This window comes from Borostomias antarcticus (genome assembly GCF_949987555.1).
Source record: "Borostomias antarcticus genome assembly, chromosome: 25".
Classification (NCBI taxonomy): domain Eukaryota; kingdom Metazoa; phylum Chordata; class Actinopteri; order Stomiiformes; family Stomiidae; genus Borostomias; species Borostomias antarcticus.
Genome location: NC_140258.1, coordinates 1,541,708 through 1,560,344, shown reverse-complemented (window position 1 = coordinate 1,560,344; position 18,637 = coordinate 1,541,708). Strand labels below are relative to the sequence as shown.

The following is an 18,637-nucleotide window of genomic DNA, read 5'->3' as shown; positions in this document are numbered from 1 at the left end:
GACTCAAAGGCTTTTACAGTAAAATTATACTCACCATGGAAAACATGTACTGGATATTCATTGATAGTATACAGCTTATTAACCTTGATTTGACCTTTCAGCACATATACTGTACTTTACCTGCAGTACATATAGCATGTCCTGTAAGCATTCTACTCTTTTTGAATTTAAACATCTTTTCTACTTCATCTTTTGCTGTAGCCTATACGTCCTGTTTGATTTCTGGGAGTAAGGACATTGCTGGCAACAAGTAATGTACTATATTACCCTTATCATTATCATTAAAATGAAAACTGGGAACTGATCATTTCCTTCAATTTCACTTCTGTAAGTGTTCTTGGGAGCTTAAAATAATAATTGTTCAGTTGTTCCATTTACTGCACTTCCAGGGGAAGAATAGGAACAGTTACAGTTATAGTCATAGTAACAATAAAATTAAAGCTTTAAATAGGTTTAGTAAGCATTTTATTATTGAGGCTCTCGAACTAACAGTCAAGAATATGATGGTGATTTTGAACAGAAGCAACATTGAAGAAGTATTATTCTGACTGAGCTCATTCACCTCTGAGATTAGAGATGTGTTACTCTGTGTCCTCCATCAGCTACTACACTACTAGGACAGAGAAACACTTTGTACGTGTACTAACCATTGTGTGTGTGTGTGTAAGTGGATGACAGAGCATAATTAGTAGCACAGTATTACAGTAAGTGACTGTCGAGTCGGCTGAATGAAGTGTATGTATTGATGTGTCTATTTACAGTATGAATGAAGTGTATGTATTGATGTGTCTATTTACAGTATGAATGAAGTGTATGTATTGATGTGTCTATTTACAGTATGATCATGTAAAATGTGTTTGTGTGTGTTTTTCCACAGGCTGTCAAAGTCTTGCCATTGAGTCTTTGGTAAGTTATGGTGCCTGTGTGTGTGTCGTGTGTGTATGTGTTTTTAAGCTTTTGTTTAATTTCTACTTCCTGTTTTATTCATGGTCTAATCCAAATGCAACACAGCTGTTCATCCAGGGATGGAAGGTGGGGTGTTCATCCAGGGATGAAGGGGTGGGGTGGGGGGGGGTGTTCATCCAGGGATGGAAGGTGGGGTGGGGGGGGGGGTGTTCATCCAGGGATGGAAGGTGGGGTGGGGGGGGGGGTGTTCATCCAGGGATGGAAGGTGGGGTGGGGGGGGGGGTGTTCATCCAGGGATGGAAGGTGGGGTGGGGGGGGGGGTGTTCATCCAGGGATGGAAGGTGGGGTGGGGGGGGGGGGTGTTCATCCAGGGATGGAAGGTGGGGTGTTCATCCAGGGATGAAGGGGTGGGGTGGGGGGGGGTGTTCATCCAGGGATGAAGGGGTGGGGTGGGGGGGGGTGTTCATCCAGGGATGAAGGGGTGGGGTGGGGGGGGGTGTTCATCCAGGGATGAAGGGGTGGGGTGGGGGGGTGGGGGGGGGGCTGCCTGGTGAACCGAGCCACGCTCTGTAACCACTACCAGCAGATGGAGCAGAGAGGGGTTGTCAGCTTGGGTTTATCCCTCCTTTGCAGACCAAATTGACCCCCCATTTAGTCATAATTCTGTGTTTAAATCTGTATTTTTGTTTTAAGCATATTTTTTCTCTGCAGTGCGTCCGTGCTAGTCTATGGATAGCTTATCTCACAACAAGGATAGCAAGAGATGAGGAAAGCTTATTGTAAGCTACTGTATGTTTCTCTGGTGAGCTTGGCCACATGTAGCAGTGTGTGGATGGGTCCGTTCATCTAGATAAATCACCACCATGTAGGCCTAATTAAAAACATGTGGGTTTCCAGATTGAGCTCTCTCCCGGGGTGCTCGTTCACTCTGCCTGCAGAGGGCTGAGGCATCTCTCCCGTCTCACAATCCAGCACAGCTCTGCTCTGCTCATCCATTATTAACCTAGCGTTCCAGGGACGCTCTCTCTCCCTCTCTCTCAGCCCAGCCAATTACAGCAAGGCCCTAGCGACTGCTGCCCGTCTGCCTCGCTGTGGTGCTGCATGTCTTTGATGTCTCTATCAACACAAGGAGACCCCCCCCCACGAGTCTTGAGAGGAGGGGGGGATTAGACGCCTGACTGCCTCCAGGGTAGAAACACTTTTTGGGGGGTATTCTTCTCCATATTTGTATTTGATCCTGTGAGAGGACTGGAGGCCTTGCTTCAGCCTGGGCCTGCCTCTGCCTGCTTCCCATCACAGTGACATGGTGGCTAATCCTCTTACTCTTTCCTTTGAAAAGGAACAGGCGTTGGTGTGAAGCAGCCCGCTCAAACCCTCGGCTACTCCCTACAGGGCCCTGTCTCAATAAGCTCAGGCACTTTCCTTCCTCTGCTTCGCTTGGATGGAGAACCTTAACTGCAAATGGGCTTCTGCACCTCCATAATTATAGTTTTTATAAGAAATCGGTTGGTGACTGACATCAGAATCAGACCAGAAACCTAACTGGGACATTTCTATTCAACCCCCATGTGAACTGAACTCTAGAACTAAGGTGGTCTGTGGAGGGTCAGTTATTATCAAGGTTTGATCTCACTACTGTACCTGACAACCAACAACTTGTCTTCAATGGCCTTTAGAAAGCCCAGGTTCAGACTCTAGGCTGCCAGATCTGTCACTGTTCCATCTGCTGCGTTCTACAGAAGGTTCCAGCACTTCATTCCAAGCCACCACAGGTCCCACCCAGTATTTGAAACTCTGACCTTTCAGCAGGAAGTTGCTGTTAACATAGTCACAGCACTTGCAATGTCAACCTGCTTTACAACATTTTTCTCATCCTCCAAAACAAATTCTTTCTTCCGTTCTGTCACTCAAACATACGCAAGGCTTGGCTTCCACACACTAGGAATGTACTAATGGCACACAAAATAAAACCACCACGCTTGGACCAAAAGTCATGTGGCAACCAAACCTCCTCAAACTTAAATAAAACCAAATCAAACACCCTCAGACATGACCTACTGAAAAGAATACCTGGAGAACCAAATCCAACTCACAGGGCTACAGCAGTTGTAAAAATAAGGTGCAGGGTAACGGATGAATTGAGAACGTCCACCTACAGAACCCCTACAACTGGAGTAGTGTTCCACCTACAGAACCCCTACAACTGGAGTAGTGTTCCACCTACAGAACCCCTACAACTGGAGTAGTGTTCCACCTACAGAACCCCTACAACTGGAGTAGTGTTCCACCTACAGAACCCCTACAACTGGAGTAGTGTTCCACCTACAGAACCCCTACAACTGGAGTAGTGTTCCACCTACAGAACCCCTACAACTGGAGTAGTGTTCCACCTACAGAACCCCTACAACTGGAGTAGTGTTCCAAATGGTCTCTGTGACCACACACACATCAGCAGTCAGTCAGATATGTTCCAGTATAGATGATATAAACCATGTGATGTGATAGAACGCATCGGGAAGGCCTGAGTCATCCAATGCATTGGGAACCCCACGCTGAGATCTGAAAAGCTTGTTTTTATAAGAAAACACAACATTGCATACATTTATTGGAGATGGAAGCCACTTCTACATGCACACCGCCAATGTCCTCTAAATGTAGTGTTGACATTATTGCAAACACTTGTCTCCCTGCTGTTTCGTGTATTATATTTTTATTATCTTAGGATAAAAAAAAAAACATTGACAATTACATGGGATGCCTTGTTCTGCATAATTTAACGTATACACAGTGGGAAAAGGAATGGCAATGCTTAGACATCACAGCCCCTTCATACCCCTCCCCCCTCCCCCCCCCCCACCGCCTGCATGCAGCTCCCTCTGCACAGCCCAGCACGGCCTGACGGACCACCGGCAAAGAGCACGAGAACCAAGCATTCACAGTAAAGGAGGAGGAGGAGGAGGAGGAGGAGGAGGGAGGAGGGAGCAGGAGGAGGAGGAGGAGGAGGAGAGAAACAAAGTGACTGCAGCACTGGCCTTGGTATGGACAGGAGAAGGAGCAGCATAGTCCTATATCATTCTAGCTAACTTCTCCCACGTCTCCTGATTGTTACTCTTTTCCATTGTCTTTGACACAAAAAGTTGATCTATATATGCATGTATATATGTATATACATATACATATATGTATGTATATATATATACTGTATATGAACACGAACAGCTACAGCACCTTTTCCCATGGGGCAACAGTGTCTACTGATCACATGGTACATGTTTCCCATGGGGCACAGTGTCTACTGATCACATGGTACACGGCCGCGCCAAAGGAAAGAGTCATAGAAACTAGAGATTGGTCAGGATATTCTTCTTTTTTTTTTTTTTTCTTTCTTCCTAAAATTGGCATTTGACATGATGATACTCTACTGCCCACGGGGAAGGGGGGGGCAGGTTCTACTGCCCACGGGGAAGGGGGGGACAGGTTCTACTGCCCACCGGGAAGGGGGGGGCAGGTTCTTCTGCCCACGGGGAGGGGGGGGCAGGTTCTTCTGCCCACGGGGAAGGGGGGGCAGGTTCTACTGCCCACGGGGAAGGGGGGGGCAGGTTCTTCTGCCCACGGGGAAGGGGGGGACAGGTTCTACTGCCCACGGGGAAGGGGGGGGACAGGTTCTACTGCCCACGGGGAAGGGGGGGGGCAGGTTCTACTGCCCACGGGGAAGGGGGGGGGCAGGTTCTACTGCCCACGGGGAAGGGGGGGGACAGGTTCTACTGCCCACGGGGAAGGGGGGGACAGGTTCTACTGCCCACGGGGAAGGGGGGGGCAGGTTCTACTGCCCACGGGGAAGGGGGGGGACAGGTTCTACTGCCCACGGGGAAGGGGGGGGGCAGGTTCTACTGCCCACGGGGAAGGGGGGGGCAGGTTCTACTGCCCACGGGGAAGGGGGGGACAGGTTCTACTGCCCACGGGGAAGGGGGGGGACAGGTTCTACTGCCCACGGGGAAGGGGGGGGGCAGGTTCTACTGCCCACGGGGAAGGGGGGGGCAGGTTCTACTGCCCACGGGGAAGGGGGGGGGCAGGTTCTACTGCCCACGGGGAAGGGGGGGGGCAGGTTCTACTGCCCACGGGGAAGGGGGGGGCAGGTTCTACTGCCCACGGGGAAGGGGGGGACAGGTTCTACTGCCCACGGGGAAGGGGGGGGCAGGTTCTACTGCCCACGGAGAAGGGGGGCAGGTTCTTCTTTTGAGTTCATATTCAAGTTTTCTCCTTTTTTTTTCTCTCTGGTGTAGATTTTAAAAAGAGTTCACACTTTTGTGATCTGTGTGTGCTGCTCCTCGTCAAAAGGTTCGTTCTCCGGATCAGAGTCAGTGGTGTCGGAGTATCGATAATGGTCCGGCTCGTTGTCGCTAACGTCTGGAGTGACGGATGTCGAAGTGCTCGCCTCGGAATTCGACTCCTCTGCGGTTTTCGTGAAATACAGCTTTACCTGAAGCAGTGAGACAGAGAGAGACAGAGACAGAGAGAGAGACAGAGAGAGAGAGACAGAGAGAGAGAGACAGAGAGAGACAGAGAGACAGACAGAGAGAGAGAGAGAGAGAGACAGAGAGAGAGAGAGAGAGAGAGACAGAGAGAGAGAGAGAGACAGAGAGAGAGAGACAGAGACAGAGAGAGACAGAGAGAGAGAGAGAGAGAGAGAGAGACAAAGAGAGAGACAGAGAGAGAGAGACAGAGAGAGAGAGAGAGAGAGAGACAGAGAGAGAGACAGAGAGAGAGACAGAGAGAGACAGAGAGAGAGACAGAGAGAGAGAGAGACAGAGAGAGACAGAGAGAGAGACAGAGAGAGAGAGACAGAGAGAGAGACAGAGAGAGAGACAGAGAGAGAGACAGAGAGAGAGAGAGACAGAGAGAGACAGAGAGAGAGAGACAGAGAGAGAGACAGAGAGAGAGACAGAGAGAGAGACAGAGAGAGAGACAGAGAGAGAGAGAGACAGAGAGAGACAGAGAGAGAGAGACAGACAGAGAGAGAGAGAGACAGAGAGAGAGACAGAGAGAGAGAGAGACAGAGAGAGACAGAGAGAGAGAGACAGACAGAGAGAGACAGAGAGAGAGAGACAGACAGAGAGAGAGAGAGACAGAGAGAGAGACAGAGAGAGAGAGAGACAGAGAGAGACAGAGAGAGAGAGACAGACAGAGAGAGAGAGAGACAGAGAGAGAGACAGAGAGAGAGAGACAGAGAGAGACAGAGAGAGAGAGACAGACAGAGAGAGAGAGAGACAGAGAGAGAGACAGAGAGAGAGACAGAGAGAGAGACAGAGAGAGAGAGAGACAGAGAGAGACAGAGAGAGAGAGACAGACAGAGAGAGACAGAGAGAGAGAGACAGACAGAGAGAGAGAGAGACAGAGAGAGAGACAGAGAGAGAGAGAGACAGAGAGAGACAGAGAGAGAGAGACAGACAGAGAGAGAGAGACAAACCAGCTATTAGTTTATTAGTCTCCATGGCCCAAATCAAATTCCAAGTACGTTGAAAAACTGCATGATAATAAATGAATTCTGATTGTGATTCTAGTTTGAAGAAACATTCTGAGAGGGAGAACATCAGGTAACGATACGACCATTAACACCTTGACCATTAACACCTTGACCATTAACACCTTGACCATTAACACCTTGACCATTAACACCTTGACCATTAACACCTTGACCATTAACACCTTGACCATTAACACCTTGACCATTAACACCTTGACCATTAACACCTTGACGTTCTCCACACATCCCCACCCCACCCTCTACCCGCCCCGCCCACCTCCCCTCTCCCTCGCTCACCCTCACCTTGAAGTTGGGGGAGAAGTAGCGGTTGGCTTTGTCTTTGTTGGCCTTGTCCAGGTCGTTCTTGGTGAGGGCCAGGATGAGGTAGTCCCTGTCGCTGTCCCGGCGCTCAGCGCTGGGGGGCGGGGCCTGCTCCGGGGCGGGCGCAGGGGGAGGAGGGAGAGGAGAGAGGGGCAGAGGCTGGCTCGCACGGCCGTCTGGGTCCTTCATCACACACCCGTTCTCCTGGTTCTCTGCGTTCTCCGCCTTTTCCGCACTCTCCTCTGGTCCGGGGATGAAGAAGGTGTTCACCCAAAAATGGAACATCTTGTCCTGGACAGAGAGGAGAGAAGAATGAGGTCCAGGTCTGGCCTGTCTGGTAACGGACATCATTATGAGACACTAGTTCACCAGGTGAGTATAAGGCCTGGATCATACTACTGCGTTTTTGCCGAAAAAGACCTACATTTGCACCTAGCAATTACACTACCGGGCCAAGACTAACCTGGAACCCAGAGGCCTTGGATACGGCCGGAGGTACATTTTGGCACAAGAAATCCAGAGCCGTGTTCTAGTTGCTCCGGAGGCTTTTGTGATAAAAAAAACTCTAGGAATTGGTCTACACTATAAAACTTCACTTCACTTCTCATTATAACAATCAAACAGGTGATTTTGAGCTATATAGTATCTTAGTGGATACTATAGTTAATATCAATTTGGAAATAAGAACAGTCACGCAAAAAACAGCAAGTGGATAACATGTAGGATGAACTTAAACTGTATTCAATGTTTACAGGTTCCCCCAAAAAAGTAGACACTTTAATAATAATATTCAAATAATATTCTCTGGTTTAAATAAAAGTAACTGGCAAAAAAGTTAAAAAGCCTTTGAGATGCCTCTATACATGTGGGGAGGCTGCCCAGCTTTGTGTTCTCCACCAATTAGCAACTTCATCATACCTGTCCCAACGTCCGAGCACTCCTGCCCTTTATATATATATATATATATATACACTCTATTCAATAATCTAATTCAGTCCAAATGTTCCAATATATAGTCCTTATAATAAGTTTGTTTTAAGTCCATCATTCCCTCACGTTATAGCTCCCATATTATGACAAGACTTGAATATGACTAGACGTATTGAATGGGTTTATGTCAGCAGTCCTGAACCAGCTGTCTGTCCATGCAGTCCTGCATGCTGAGTCATTCTGTAACATCATCAAGAGATGAATAGGCTACCATTTTAAACCTCACCGCACATATGGGCAAACATGATTTACCATAGCTAATAGGCATACAAACGAAGATGTGTTTAGCCATACAAACAAAGATGTGTTTAGCCATACAAACGAAGATGTGTTTAGGCATACAAACAAAGATGTGTTTAGGCATACAAACGAAGATGTGTTTTTGCAAAAGAACCCCTCAAATATGTTGTACACTTTAATTGGGAATAATATTCTGAAATCAGATCTGTAATCACTGAAGAAAGAATTGGTTTGTTCGTTGTGAGTCAATGATCAAAAATCAAGATAGAAATTGGATATGGAGTTTGGATTACTGGAAAAATTACATTTAAGAAGATTTGTGGTGAACCAAGTAATATGCCAGGCCTGATCCTACAGGCCTAGGGAACGCTGCGCTTGCACGCTGCACTCAACCACATTTGCAATCAAAATCATTCAACCCCCATTGAAAATCAGGTTTATTGAAATAAACAAATCAAACAAGAACAATTTAAATAGCTCAACACAAATGATATTACAAGTGGTTTCTCCAAATTCAACACAAAATGCCACTTTTAATGACTACTGCAGTCTCAAAATTACTCAACCCCTTCATGACAAGCATCTTTAGTACTTAGTAGTAGGGATGTGTGCAGCAACTATTTTCACTGATGACTAGACAGTGATTTTGCCACCGACTATATGACTTGTCTGAAACAGATTGTCAACCACTAAGTGGCAGCTAATCTGCAGGGCTACTCACTTCTCTCCCCAACACAGCAAAGACCTAGATGGGATTTGTTTTGTTTAAAGGAGTAATATCGTGATTTTCCCTTTTTCTGGGTTTTTATGCGCTCTTTGCACTAGAGGGCATTGAACAAACAACATTTAAGTATTAAATATGTCCGTTCTTTGGTTTTGGAGATATAGCAATGTTAAATTTCTCATCCCGTTTTCACCCGGTTTAGAAAATCCCCAATTTATGACTCATATAAATTATTAGTTATTATAAATATAAAAACCACGCCCCAAATTCATGACTCTCTCGGGATAACCATGCCCCTAAAGGAATCTGCCCTATTAACGCCTGCTAAAAGAAATCTGAATACACCCGGCTTTTACGTCATTCCACCATCTGACTGGTAAGCAAACCCACTACAAGACTGATTACACTCTCACAAAGGCCCCTTTTATATTATCCTTGTAATATATAATTACATACCACCAAGTATATTTGAAGTTGTCAAACAAATTGGAAGGCGTTTTTTAAAATATTTTATTTTATATCTCCATGCCAGATAAGCTAACATTACTAAGCAAAGTAACGTAGCCCCGCTGTTAGCTGCCGTTACCAGCTTCAATCTGTAGTCCTGTTTTGATTGATGTGATGTAATTTAACTAGCTACATTATTATCATTGTTTAACTTACTAAATCAATTGTGTTATGTCAAGACTCAAGACATGTTAGTGAAATTATCTACATTACCTGACCTCCCCTGGTGAACCCTATGCCTGGTGAACCCTATGCCTGGTGAACCCTATGCCTGGTGAACCCTATGCCTGGTGAACCCTATGCCTGGTGAACCCTATGCCTGGTGAACCCTATGCCTGGTGAACCCTATGCCTGGTGAACCCTATGCCTGGTGAACCCTATGCCTGGTGAACCCTATGCCTGGTGAACGCTATGCCTGGTGAACCCTATGCCTGGTGAACCCTATGCCTGGTGAACCCTATGCCTGGTGAACCCTATGCCTGGTGAACCCTATGCCGTCGTTCGGTTTGCAGGCAGCTAACGTTGGGCCCTAAATTGGATATTTCCTTATTTTATTTTTTTCTTAACTAGCCTTTTTGTTGAGTAAGTTGAATGATGATTGATTCATTGATTTATTTAAAACAGATCACAAACAAGTATAATTTTGGTTTTCTATAAAACCATTCATATCGGTAGCTGTGTCAAAGGCTTGGCAGGTAGCCTGTCCTACGCGCTACAAACACAGGTGCGAGCCATTCATTCAGGCGTTGTTTGGAGTGATGTATTTTCTTCATTGATGCAAATAGAGCTATGCCTTGTTGCTAAAATATATTCTTTTTGAAGTTCAATGCAATACAGTGTGCCTGAGAGCCACTCCGGGCACCATGGTGGGGGAGATCAGTCCGCTGCAGGCTAGCCCACCATGGTGGGGGAGATCAGTCTGCTGCAGGCTAGCCCACCATGGTGGGGGAGATCAGTCTGCTGCAGGCTAGCCCACCATGGTGGGGGAGATCAGTCTGCTGCAGGCTAGCCCACCATGATGGGGGAGATCAGTCTGCTGCAGGCTAGCCCACCATGGTGGGGGAGATCAGTCTGCTGCAGGCTAGCCCACCATGGTGGGGGGGGGGAGATCAGTCTGCTGCAGGCTAGCCCACCATGGTGGGGGGAGATCAGTCTGCTGCAGGCTAGCCCACCATGGTGGGGGAGATCAGTCTGCTGCAGGCTAGCCCACCATGGTGGGGGGAGATCAGTCCGCTGCAGGCTAGCCCACCATGGTGGGGGGAGATCAGTCTGCTGCAGGCTAGCCCACCATGGTGGGGGAGATCAGTCTGTTGCAGGCTAGCCCACCATGGTGGGGGAGATCAGTCTGTTGCAGGCTAGCCCACCATGGTGGGGGAGATCAGTCTGCTGCAGGCTAGCCCACCATGGTGGGGGAGATCAGTCTGCTGCAGGCTAGCCCACCATGGTGGGGGAGATCAGTCTGCTGCAGGCTAGCCCACCATGGTGGGGGGAGATCAGTCCGCTGCAGGCTAGCCCACCATGGTGGGGGAGATCAGTCTGCTGCAGGCTAGCCCACCATGGTGGGGGGAGATCAGTCTGCTGCAGGCTAGCCCACCATGGTGGGGGGAGATCAGTCCTCTGCAGGCTAGCCCACCATGGTGGGGGGAGATCAGTCCTCTGCAGGCTAGCCCACCATGGTGGGGGGAGATCAGTCCTCTGCAGGCTAGCCCACCATGGTGGGGGAGATCAGTCCGCTGCAGGCTAGCCCACCATGGTGTCCATGGCTGAAACCCACTCAGTCTCAAAACTCACCTTTGAATCATTATTACACATTTGAAATACATGTTGTTTACTGAGAATGAGTGTATTGCAACATTTATTGCCGCCCCCACCATACCAAATAATTTATGCAAAATATTCAGACATGGAGAAATATTTTAATTAATTTACTATGATGTAATATAACCATTTAAATAAATTACTGGAGTGGTATTTGGCTCCAGTCCTATACAACCGCTGTAACAGTCTTGATGTCTCCTCATCTGGGGCACTTTACATGCACAGTCTCCTGATAGCTTAAAGGAAAATGCTCGTTTTTGACAACCTGGACCTTATTTACGACATATTATAAGAAGTTTGACTCACCGAGATCACTTTTGTGTTGTTCGGAGGCCTGTAGAAGAAATTTAAAATCCAGCGCGAGCCAGTATATCCATGTAATGGCGTCGGACGGGGCAACGGGAATGCAGTTTCTCAAAATCCATTTTCGGCCGCTAAACGGTTGTTTTCATCAATCAGATTGGATGAATCGACAGTTGAGATTCCTCAACGCGAGCCATTGTTGTTTTGTTTTCAAATACCGGGTCTTTAGCCTCTGTAATATGATCTTTACACGCCTCTCCCCCACTTGCTCCAGCACGCATGCGCACAGGCCAGCGCGCAGACTGGCTATTCTCCGGCTCACATTCTCTGCGCTACGATCGTTGTTGGTGCCGAGAATATTGTCGTCGTCATTCGTCAGCAACAATCCGATCGTAGCGCAGAGAATGTGAGGGAGAATAGCCAGTCTGCGCGCTGGCCTGTGCGCATGCGTGCTGGAGCAAGTGGGGGAGAGGCGTGTAAAGATCATATTACAGAGGCTAAAGACCCGGTATTTGAAAACAAAACAACAATGGCTCGCGTTGAGGAATCTCAACTGTCGATTCATCCAATCTGATTGATGAAAACAACCGTTTAGCGGCCGAAAATGGATTTTGAGAAACTGCATTCCCGTTGCCCCGTCCGACGCCATTACATGGATATACTGGCTCGCGCTGGATTTTAAATTTCTTCTACAGGCCTCCGAACAACACAAAAGTGATCTCGGTGAGTCAAACTTCTTATAATATGTCGTAAATAAGGTCCAGGTTGTCAAAAACGAGCATTTTCCTTTAAGGATGCCACATTGTGTTTGGCTTGCTTTAAGTGCAAGCATGGTGACTGGGCTTTTGGGATCTTGGTGACGGATAGACTAGGCTTACTACATCTGTGTTCCCAGATGTGCGTTTTGGGAAGCACAAAGCACACTTTTTTGTTACCGTGCCAATGGCATAGCGCGCTTCGATGAATGGACACATTGGAATTGAATATGGACAACGCAGCTTATCTATGCATACAGTAAGGTGTGTGCTGCTGAACTATGAATGGATGCTGAACTAAATAAACGCATCGCTGCATCCAAAGATATGTAACGCATGGACATTGGATTATGTAAGACAGAACATCATTCGTCCAAACAAGTTTAGGCATAGCCTCCCGTTCGCCCCTCAGTGGCTTCTGGCTAGGTCATTTTTTGTTGAAACTCACCACAAATGTAATTTATTGAAGAATGAGTAGCCTATTGTAAAAGTGGGTTTCGACATGTTTAAAATATGCAAGTTTTATTTTATGACTTATCCAATGACTCCCCTCTCGTTCCTGGATAAACTTTTACAGTAGGCTACATAAACAGCATACAGGCTACATGATCAAGCAGAGTTGATCCAATCAGCACAATCAGTTTGGGCGTGTCCAAGAACCCCATCCATCGACAGACCGTCATTTACTCAGCAGCCAACACTTGCAACACACGCAGTGATGTGCGACTGGAACGCAAACTGATCATTAGAAACGAGGGACGGATTTGTCCATTTTAAAAATGATAGCCGTTATTAACTGTCATTAGGTTATTTGGTGGGGGAGCATCAATCTTTTCCCCCATCTCTTAGTCAAGGAATAGTAAAGGCTATTTCTGCCAGAGGGTGGGTCACGTTTTGAGTTCACTCTCCGTATCCAATCCATAACCTCTCATTCTAAATAATTCCCCTAGAGAGATGACAACGGATAGATTAGATGTATAGTTTGCTACATTATCATAAGGTGACGTTAGCAAGCAGTTCAGACGTTAGCTATAGTTGTGCTTTTATCATAACTTTAACTAGCAAAAGCCAAAATTATTATTGGAAGTTATTGTCCAGCTAGGCCTATTATAGGAGTCTCTAACGTTAGTAGGGCCTATCGTTAGTGCTAGCTAGTTTGTGAAAATGCAGTTTCCCAAGATGAGCGATTATCATGGTAGCTATGGTAACAAGCTTACGTTTCAAGTCTGTATATGATTTTTTAAATGCAAGTATTATTACCAGTAGGCCTAATTTAATTGTCAAATTATTTTCTATTCTATAGATTAGAAAATAATATATTAAGAGAGAGAGAGAATAATATTTTCTGCCGCGAAACGGTTGTTTTCATCAATCTGTCTTTATGAATCGCTAGTTGTGCTTACATAGAGCGTAGGCCTGTTGTGGTTTTTCACATGCCTCTGTAATATGATCTTTAGAAACATCTTTAGACACGAAATAGCTTCCTCACTTGCTCCAGCACGCATGCGCACAGCGTGCTGGAGCAACGATTGCACGCTGTGCGCATGCGTGCTTGAGCAAGTGTGGAGCAAGTGGGGAAGCTATTTCGTTTCTAAAGACGTTTCTAAAGATCATATTACGCTCTATGTAAGCACAACTAGCGATTCATAAAGACAGATTGATGAAAACAACCGTTTCGCGGCAGAAAATAGATTTTTAGAAACTGCATTCTCGGTGCCCCCACCACCGCCATTACATGGATATACTGGCTCGCACTGGATTTTAAATTTCTTCTACATGCCTCCGAACTACACCAAAGTGATCTCGGTGAGTCAAACGTCTTATAATATGTCGTAAATAAGGTCCAGGTTGTCAAAAACGAGCATTGTCCTTTAATATCCAAGAAAACATGCAAACAAATAGACAACGTATGAATAATAGACAGGTCTATATTTAGTCTGAATGATCATAGCTGCACAACTCAATCACGCTGTAGTAAGGAACTGCTCTCTCTCGCACACACAGGCAGGCGCGCACCCACTTAAATAGACAGACAGGTGGGTGTGACTACAGTGCTACTCACAACACAGTATTCAGGTGTATTGTTAGGGTTATGTGATGATCATCACCCAGCCAGGTGCAATATATTTAGTCCAGTCAAGACAATAGATTGATTGCACCTGACAAAATCGATTGTAGCCAACTCAGGCATAGCGTCAGGGAAGGTGATCATCGACCAGCCAGGCACCGCCTAGCAGTGGTGGAATGAACTTCCCACTGACATCAGGACAGCAGAGTCGTTGCCCATCTTTCACCGCAGGCTCAAAACTCACCTCTTCAAGAAGTACTACCAGGATCCTCCCTCTTAAGCACCTATTGTATTTTTAGTTTGCTATTCTTGCACTTTGCCCTTAGCACTAGATTATGCTCTTAGTCACTTGTTTTTGAAATGAGATGCACTTGTGAGTTCTGGCAAGTAGTAGCACACTTAGACTTTTCCTAAGTTAAATGCAATTATTGTAAGTTGCTTTGGATAAAATTGTCAGCTACTGTAAATTAATGTCAATGTAACGATTTGCAAGGGGAAGCATTGGACCTCCTCACGACACCAAATAAGTGGGTCTTGGTTCAGTGGGATAAGCGGTTCAGAGTCCAGTATTGCTCCAGCTCATCTTCAGTTGGTCAAAGCAATAGAATCCTGGACGATTCTACAGTGTCCGTCACAGTCACCTGACTTGAACCCCACAGAAAATCTCAGCATGCAAACCCAACAATATTAGTGAGCTGGAGGCCATTGGCCATGAGAAACGGGCAAAGATTCCTCTGGAACGCTGCCAGAAGCTGGATTCTGGCTATAGATCATGTTTGCAGCATGTCAGCAAAAGGGTGCTCTACTAAGTCCTTAAGATGTCACAAAGGGGTTGAATCATTGTGAAATTGCAGTAGTGAACATCAATCAGTAGTGATGCCAAATTTCCCCCTAGGGGTATAATTAAAGAAAGAGTGTGTCTGTCTGTCAAAAGTGGCACTGTGTTGAATTTGGAAAAACTATTTGTAATATTAGTTGTGTTGAGCCATTTAAATTATTCTTGTTTAATTTGTTTATTGCAAACAACTAGGGTTTGAAACCCTTTGCAATGGGGGTTGAATGACTAACAGTTGAGTAACTGCATATACTGGCTCCAAAACTAATGGCCCTTCTGACTGGCAATGCACAAACAATATACATTATAGAGAGACTGAATATACCAAACAGTACTTTATTAATGTTTCAATGGAACCAAGCGAAAATCATTTATTTAATACCAAATTAATTTAAACAAAATCAAGGTTTCATAATTATTGGCAGCCCTTATTTAGTACTTCATGCAACCACCTCTGGCAAGAATAACAGCATGGAGTCTTTTCCTAATGTTTGACAAGGTTAAGGAAGACATCTGGAGGGATTTGACCATTCCTCTAGGCCAGGGGTGGCCAACCAGTCAGAGACTAAGAGCCACAAAAATGACTGTGGTACCACCCAGAGCCACAACATATATACCAGCGTTTCTCAACCTTTTTTTTCAGTCACTGCACCCTTCATAAGTACTTAAAATCCCAAGGCACCCCAGTCTAAAATAAGAAGAAAAACGTTATTGTCCATTAAATATACATTTAAAGTTAATTTATTTTAAATTAATACATACAACAAGATATTTTCTGACATAATATATTTTGGACTGGGTTGGGTAACGCTGGGCTGGGTTAGGCTGGACTGGACTGGCCTGGGCTGGACTGGGCTGGGCTGGGTTAGGCTGGGCTGGGTTAGGCTGGGTTAGGCTGGACTGGACTGGACTGGCCTGGGCTGGACTGGGCTGGGCTGGGTTAGGCTGGCCTGGGCTGGGTTAGGCTGGGTTAGGCTGGACTGGGCTGGGCTGGGTTAGGCTGGCCTGGGCTGGGTTAGGCTGGGTTAGGCTGGACTGGGCTGGGCTGGGTTAGGCTGGGCTGGGTTAGGCTGGGCTGGGCTAGGCTGGGCTGGGCTAGGCTAGGCTGGGTTAGGCTGGGCTGAGCTGGGCTGGGCTGGGCTGGGCTGGACTGGACTGGGTTGGGCTGGACTGGGCTGGAGATTTGAGGCTTTGAAATGTCCCAATGATGTCTGGCATATCAGACAGAATGGTTTACCATTACGTCCTATGAAGAAAAAATGACTCTCCCACTCAGGTAAAAATTGTCATGTGTTCGTCTTCATATTTTCTTTTCGCTGCGCATTTCTTTCCAGCCATTCTTTGGTATTTTTTTATTTGGTGTACAGTAGCCTAGGCTACGTTAGCCTTTGTCGTAAAAGAGAATGCCCCACGCAAAGCTAATTATTTTGTTTACAATTATTTTGTTACCAAGGTGATTTGCTACCTATATGATTGGTTTGAAGTGGTTCTCAGTTCTCACGCGACTTCCTCACGACCTAGCGAAACGAATCATATGATTTTATGACAAATCTGCAATAAACTAAAATGGGCAGTAAGAAATGCACAGCGAAACTAGAGAGAGAGAGAGAGAGAGAGAGAGAGAGAGAGAGAGAGAGAAACGTTCTTAAGGAATGAATGAATTTATTTTTTTAATGAAAGGATGGAAGAGCCACAAGCCAACTTTTTTTTAATCAATGAATGGAGGAGCCGCACATTGACGGGCAAAGAGCCGCATGCGGCTCGCGAGCCGCGGGTTGGCCACCCCTGCTCTAGGCAGATCCTTTCAAGATCCTTCACATTCTTGGGTTTGTGCTTATCAACTGCCCTTTTCAACTCAGCTCACAGGTTTTTGATTGGAGTGAGGTCTGGCGACTATGGAAGAGCATTAGGGCCAACAGCAGATTTTTTTTTTTTTAAGCTTCTGAGTTTAAAGTCAGAAATTCTGACTTTTTTTCTCATAAGTTATTTCTGACTTTTTTTCCTCAGAAATTCTGACTTAAATCTCAGAAATTCTGACTTAAATCTCAGAAATTCTGACTTTAAACTCAGAAGCTTAAAAAAATAATAAACTCAGTTGTTGGCCCTAATGCTCTTCCGTAGGCGAATGAGATGGCTATTGCACAATTTGGTTTTGTTGTCAGGGAACCATTGCTGTGTGGATCTTGAAGTATGCTTTGGGTAATAGTCTTGTTGGAAAGTCAATCTACAGCCATGTCCCAGCCTTCTAGCGGAGGCAACCAGATTGCCAGCCCAAACTGCCTGGTACTTGGTGGAATTTATTACGTCATCAATCTTAACCAATGCCTCTGGGCCTCTGGAATTAAAACAGCCCCAAACCTCACTGGCCCACCACCATATTTCACCGTGGGTACAGTATAAGGTGCCGCTCACTGTTTGTTTGTATGCCTCACTGTTTCGATGCCAAACATGCTGATGCTCTGACCACAATGCATCATCTCATTTGTCCAGAGCACATTCTTCCAGTCATTATTTAATGTTTGGCAACTCCAAGCTCTTCCTGCTGTCTTGCGGTTAGAAAAGGCCATCTTTTGGCAAACCTTCTAAAGAGCTTGTGGTTCTGGAGGTGGTGTCTGGTACTTTTTGAAACCTGGCTTCTCTCAACCATCCTCCTCCTCAGTATCCAGGTGCGTCCTCTACCCATGAAGTTTTCAACGGTTCCATATCTTTTACATTTTTTACTAATTGCCCTGGCAGTGCTCAGTGGTATACTGAATTGTTTGTGGATCTTCTTGTAGCCATAACCAGATTTATGAAGGTCTATGAACGTCTCTTTTGAACTGTCAGCTCTTTTTTCTTCATGGTGATAATGCTTGCGTGTAAACTAATTTCTATACCATAGTGAAACAGTAAGTGATCTAATGGCTCAATATAGTTCCTTAAGGGGAGACACGGTAGGTGAAAACATAGTTTTTCAACGCCCTGGTCAAATTTGAGATTTTGTGCTAGTTTGCTTCCATAACATGTCTTCTTTCATACTAGTGGAAATAAAACATCAAAAATACGCATTTAGATGTTTATTTTACTTCATTTAGTCTGTTTGCGTCTGTAGATTCTTCCTAAAATCACCAAAAGTTAGCCTTTTTTCGGAACGTCTCGCAGCGTTTCTTTCGTCTGGATCCGGTCATCCGGGTATCGTTTGAAAGATCTGGCTCTCGTGCACAATGTTATCGCAACCAAACCTGATAGTTTAATTTGTATCAGCAACCAATCGTGGAAATACAAAGGCGGGTTTGATGCTAACCATGAAATCTCATTGGCTGTTGTTGATTTCTGAGAACGTGATTGGTTCAGCGCGTCATGTGACACGTTTCCACTTCCTTATATCTAATCCAAACAATGCCGTCTGTAAAGCGTTCTAAACGTAATAAGCAACAACGACAACAGTGTTTGCCCGCAAGGTTGAACAGAAAACATGAGAAACTAAATGGAAATGTTTACATTTATGAGATATAAAGTGCCTATTCGCGCAAGTTGTCATTAGCCGGTGCTAGCATGTCCAGTGAGCAGCAAGGAGATGCGGCGCATTTGAATGAGCTGATAACTGGGTTGATTTGTCCTAATTGTGCAGGGACTGGTCTTAAAATTAACATAGATCCTCAGAATA

The 18,637-nt window shown here is 45.8% G+C and overlaps 1 protein-coding gene across 5 annotated transcripts in view; it reads right to left on the bottom strand.

Annotated features, from left to right (window-relative positions):
• Positions 1-4,995: 4,995 nt before the first annotated feature.
• LOC311325768 (phosphatidylinositol 3,4,5-trisphosphate 3-phosphatase and dual-specificity protein phosphatase PTEN-like) overlaps positions 4,996-18,637 on the bottom strand; it is a 42,118-nt gene continuing 28,476 nt past the window's right edge. For 2 of the 5 annotated variants that reach the window (XM_084458529.1, XM_084458532.1), the window contains 2 exons: positions 6,728-7,042; positions 4,996-5,386 (listed from right to left, as the gene is read on the bottom strand). In XM_084458529.1, coding sequence (XP_084314655.1) covers positions 5,204-5,386; positions 6,728-7,042 — 498 coding nt within the window. In that variant the 3' untranslated portion in view covers positions 4,996-5,203. The remainder of the gene's footprint in view (positions 5,387-6,727; positions 7,043-18,637) is intronic. The other 3 variants (XM_084458530.1, XM_084458533.1, XM_084458531.1) reach the window with 2 other exon arrangements.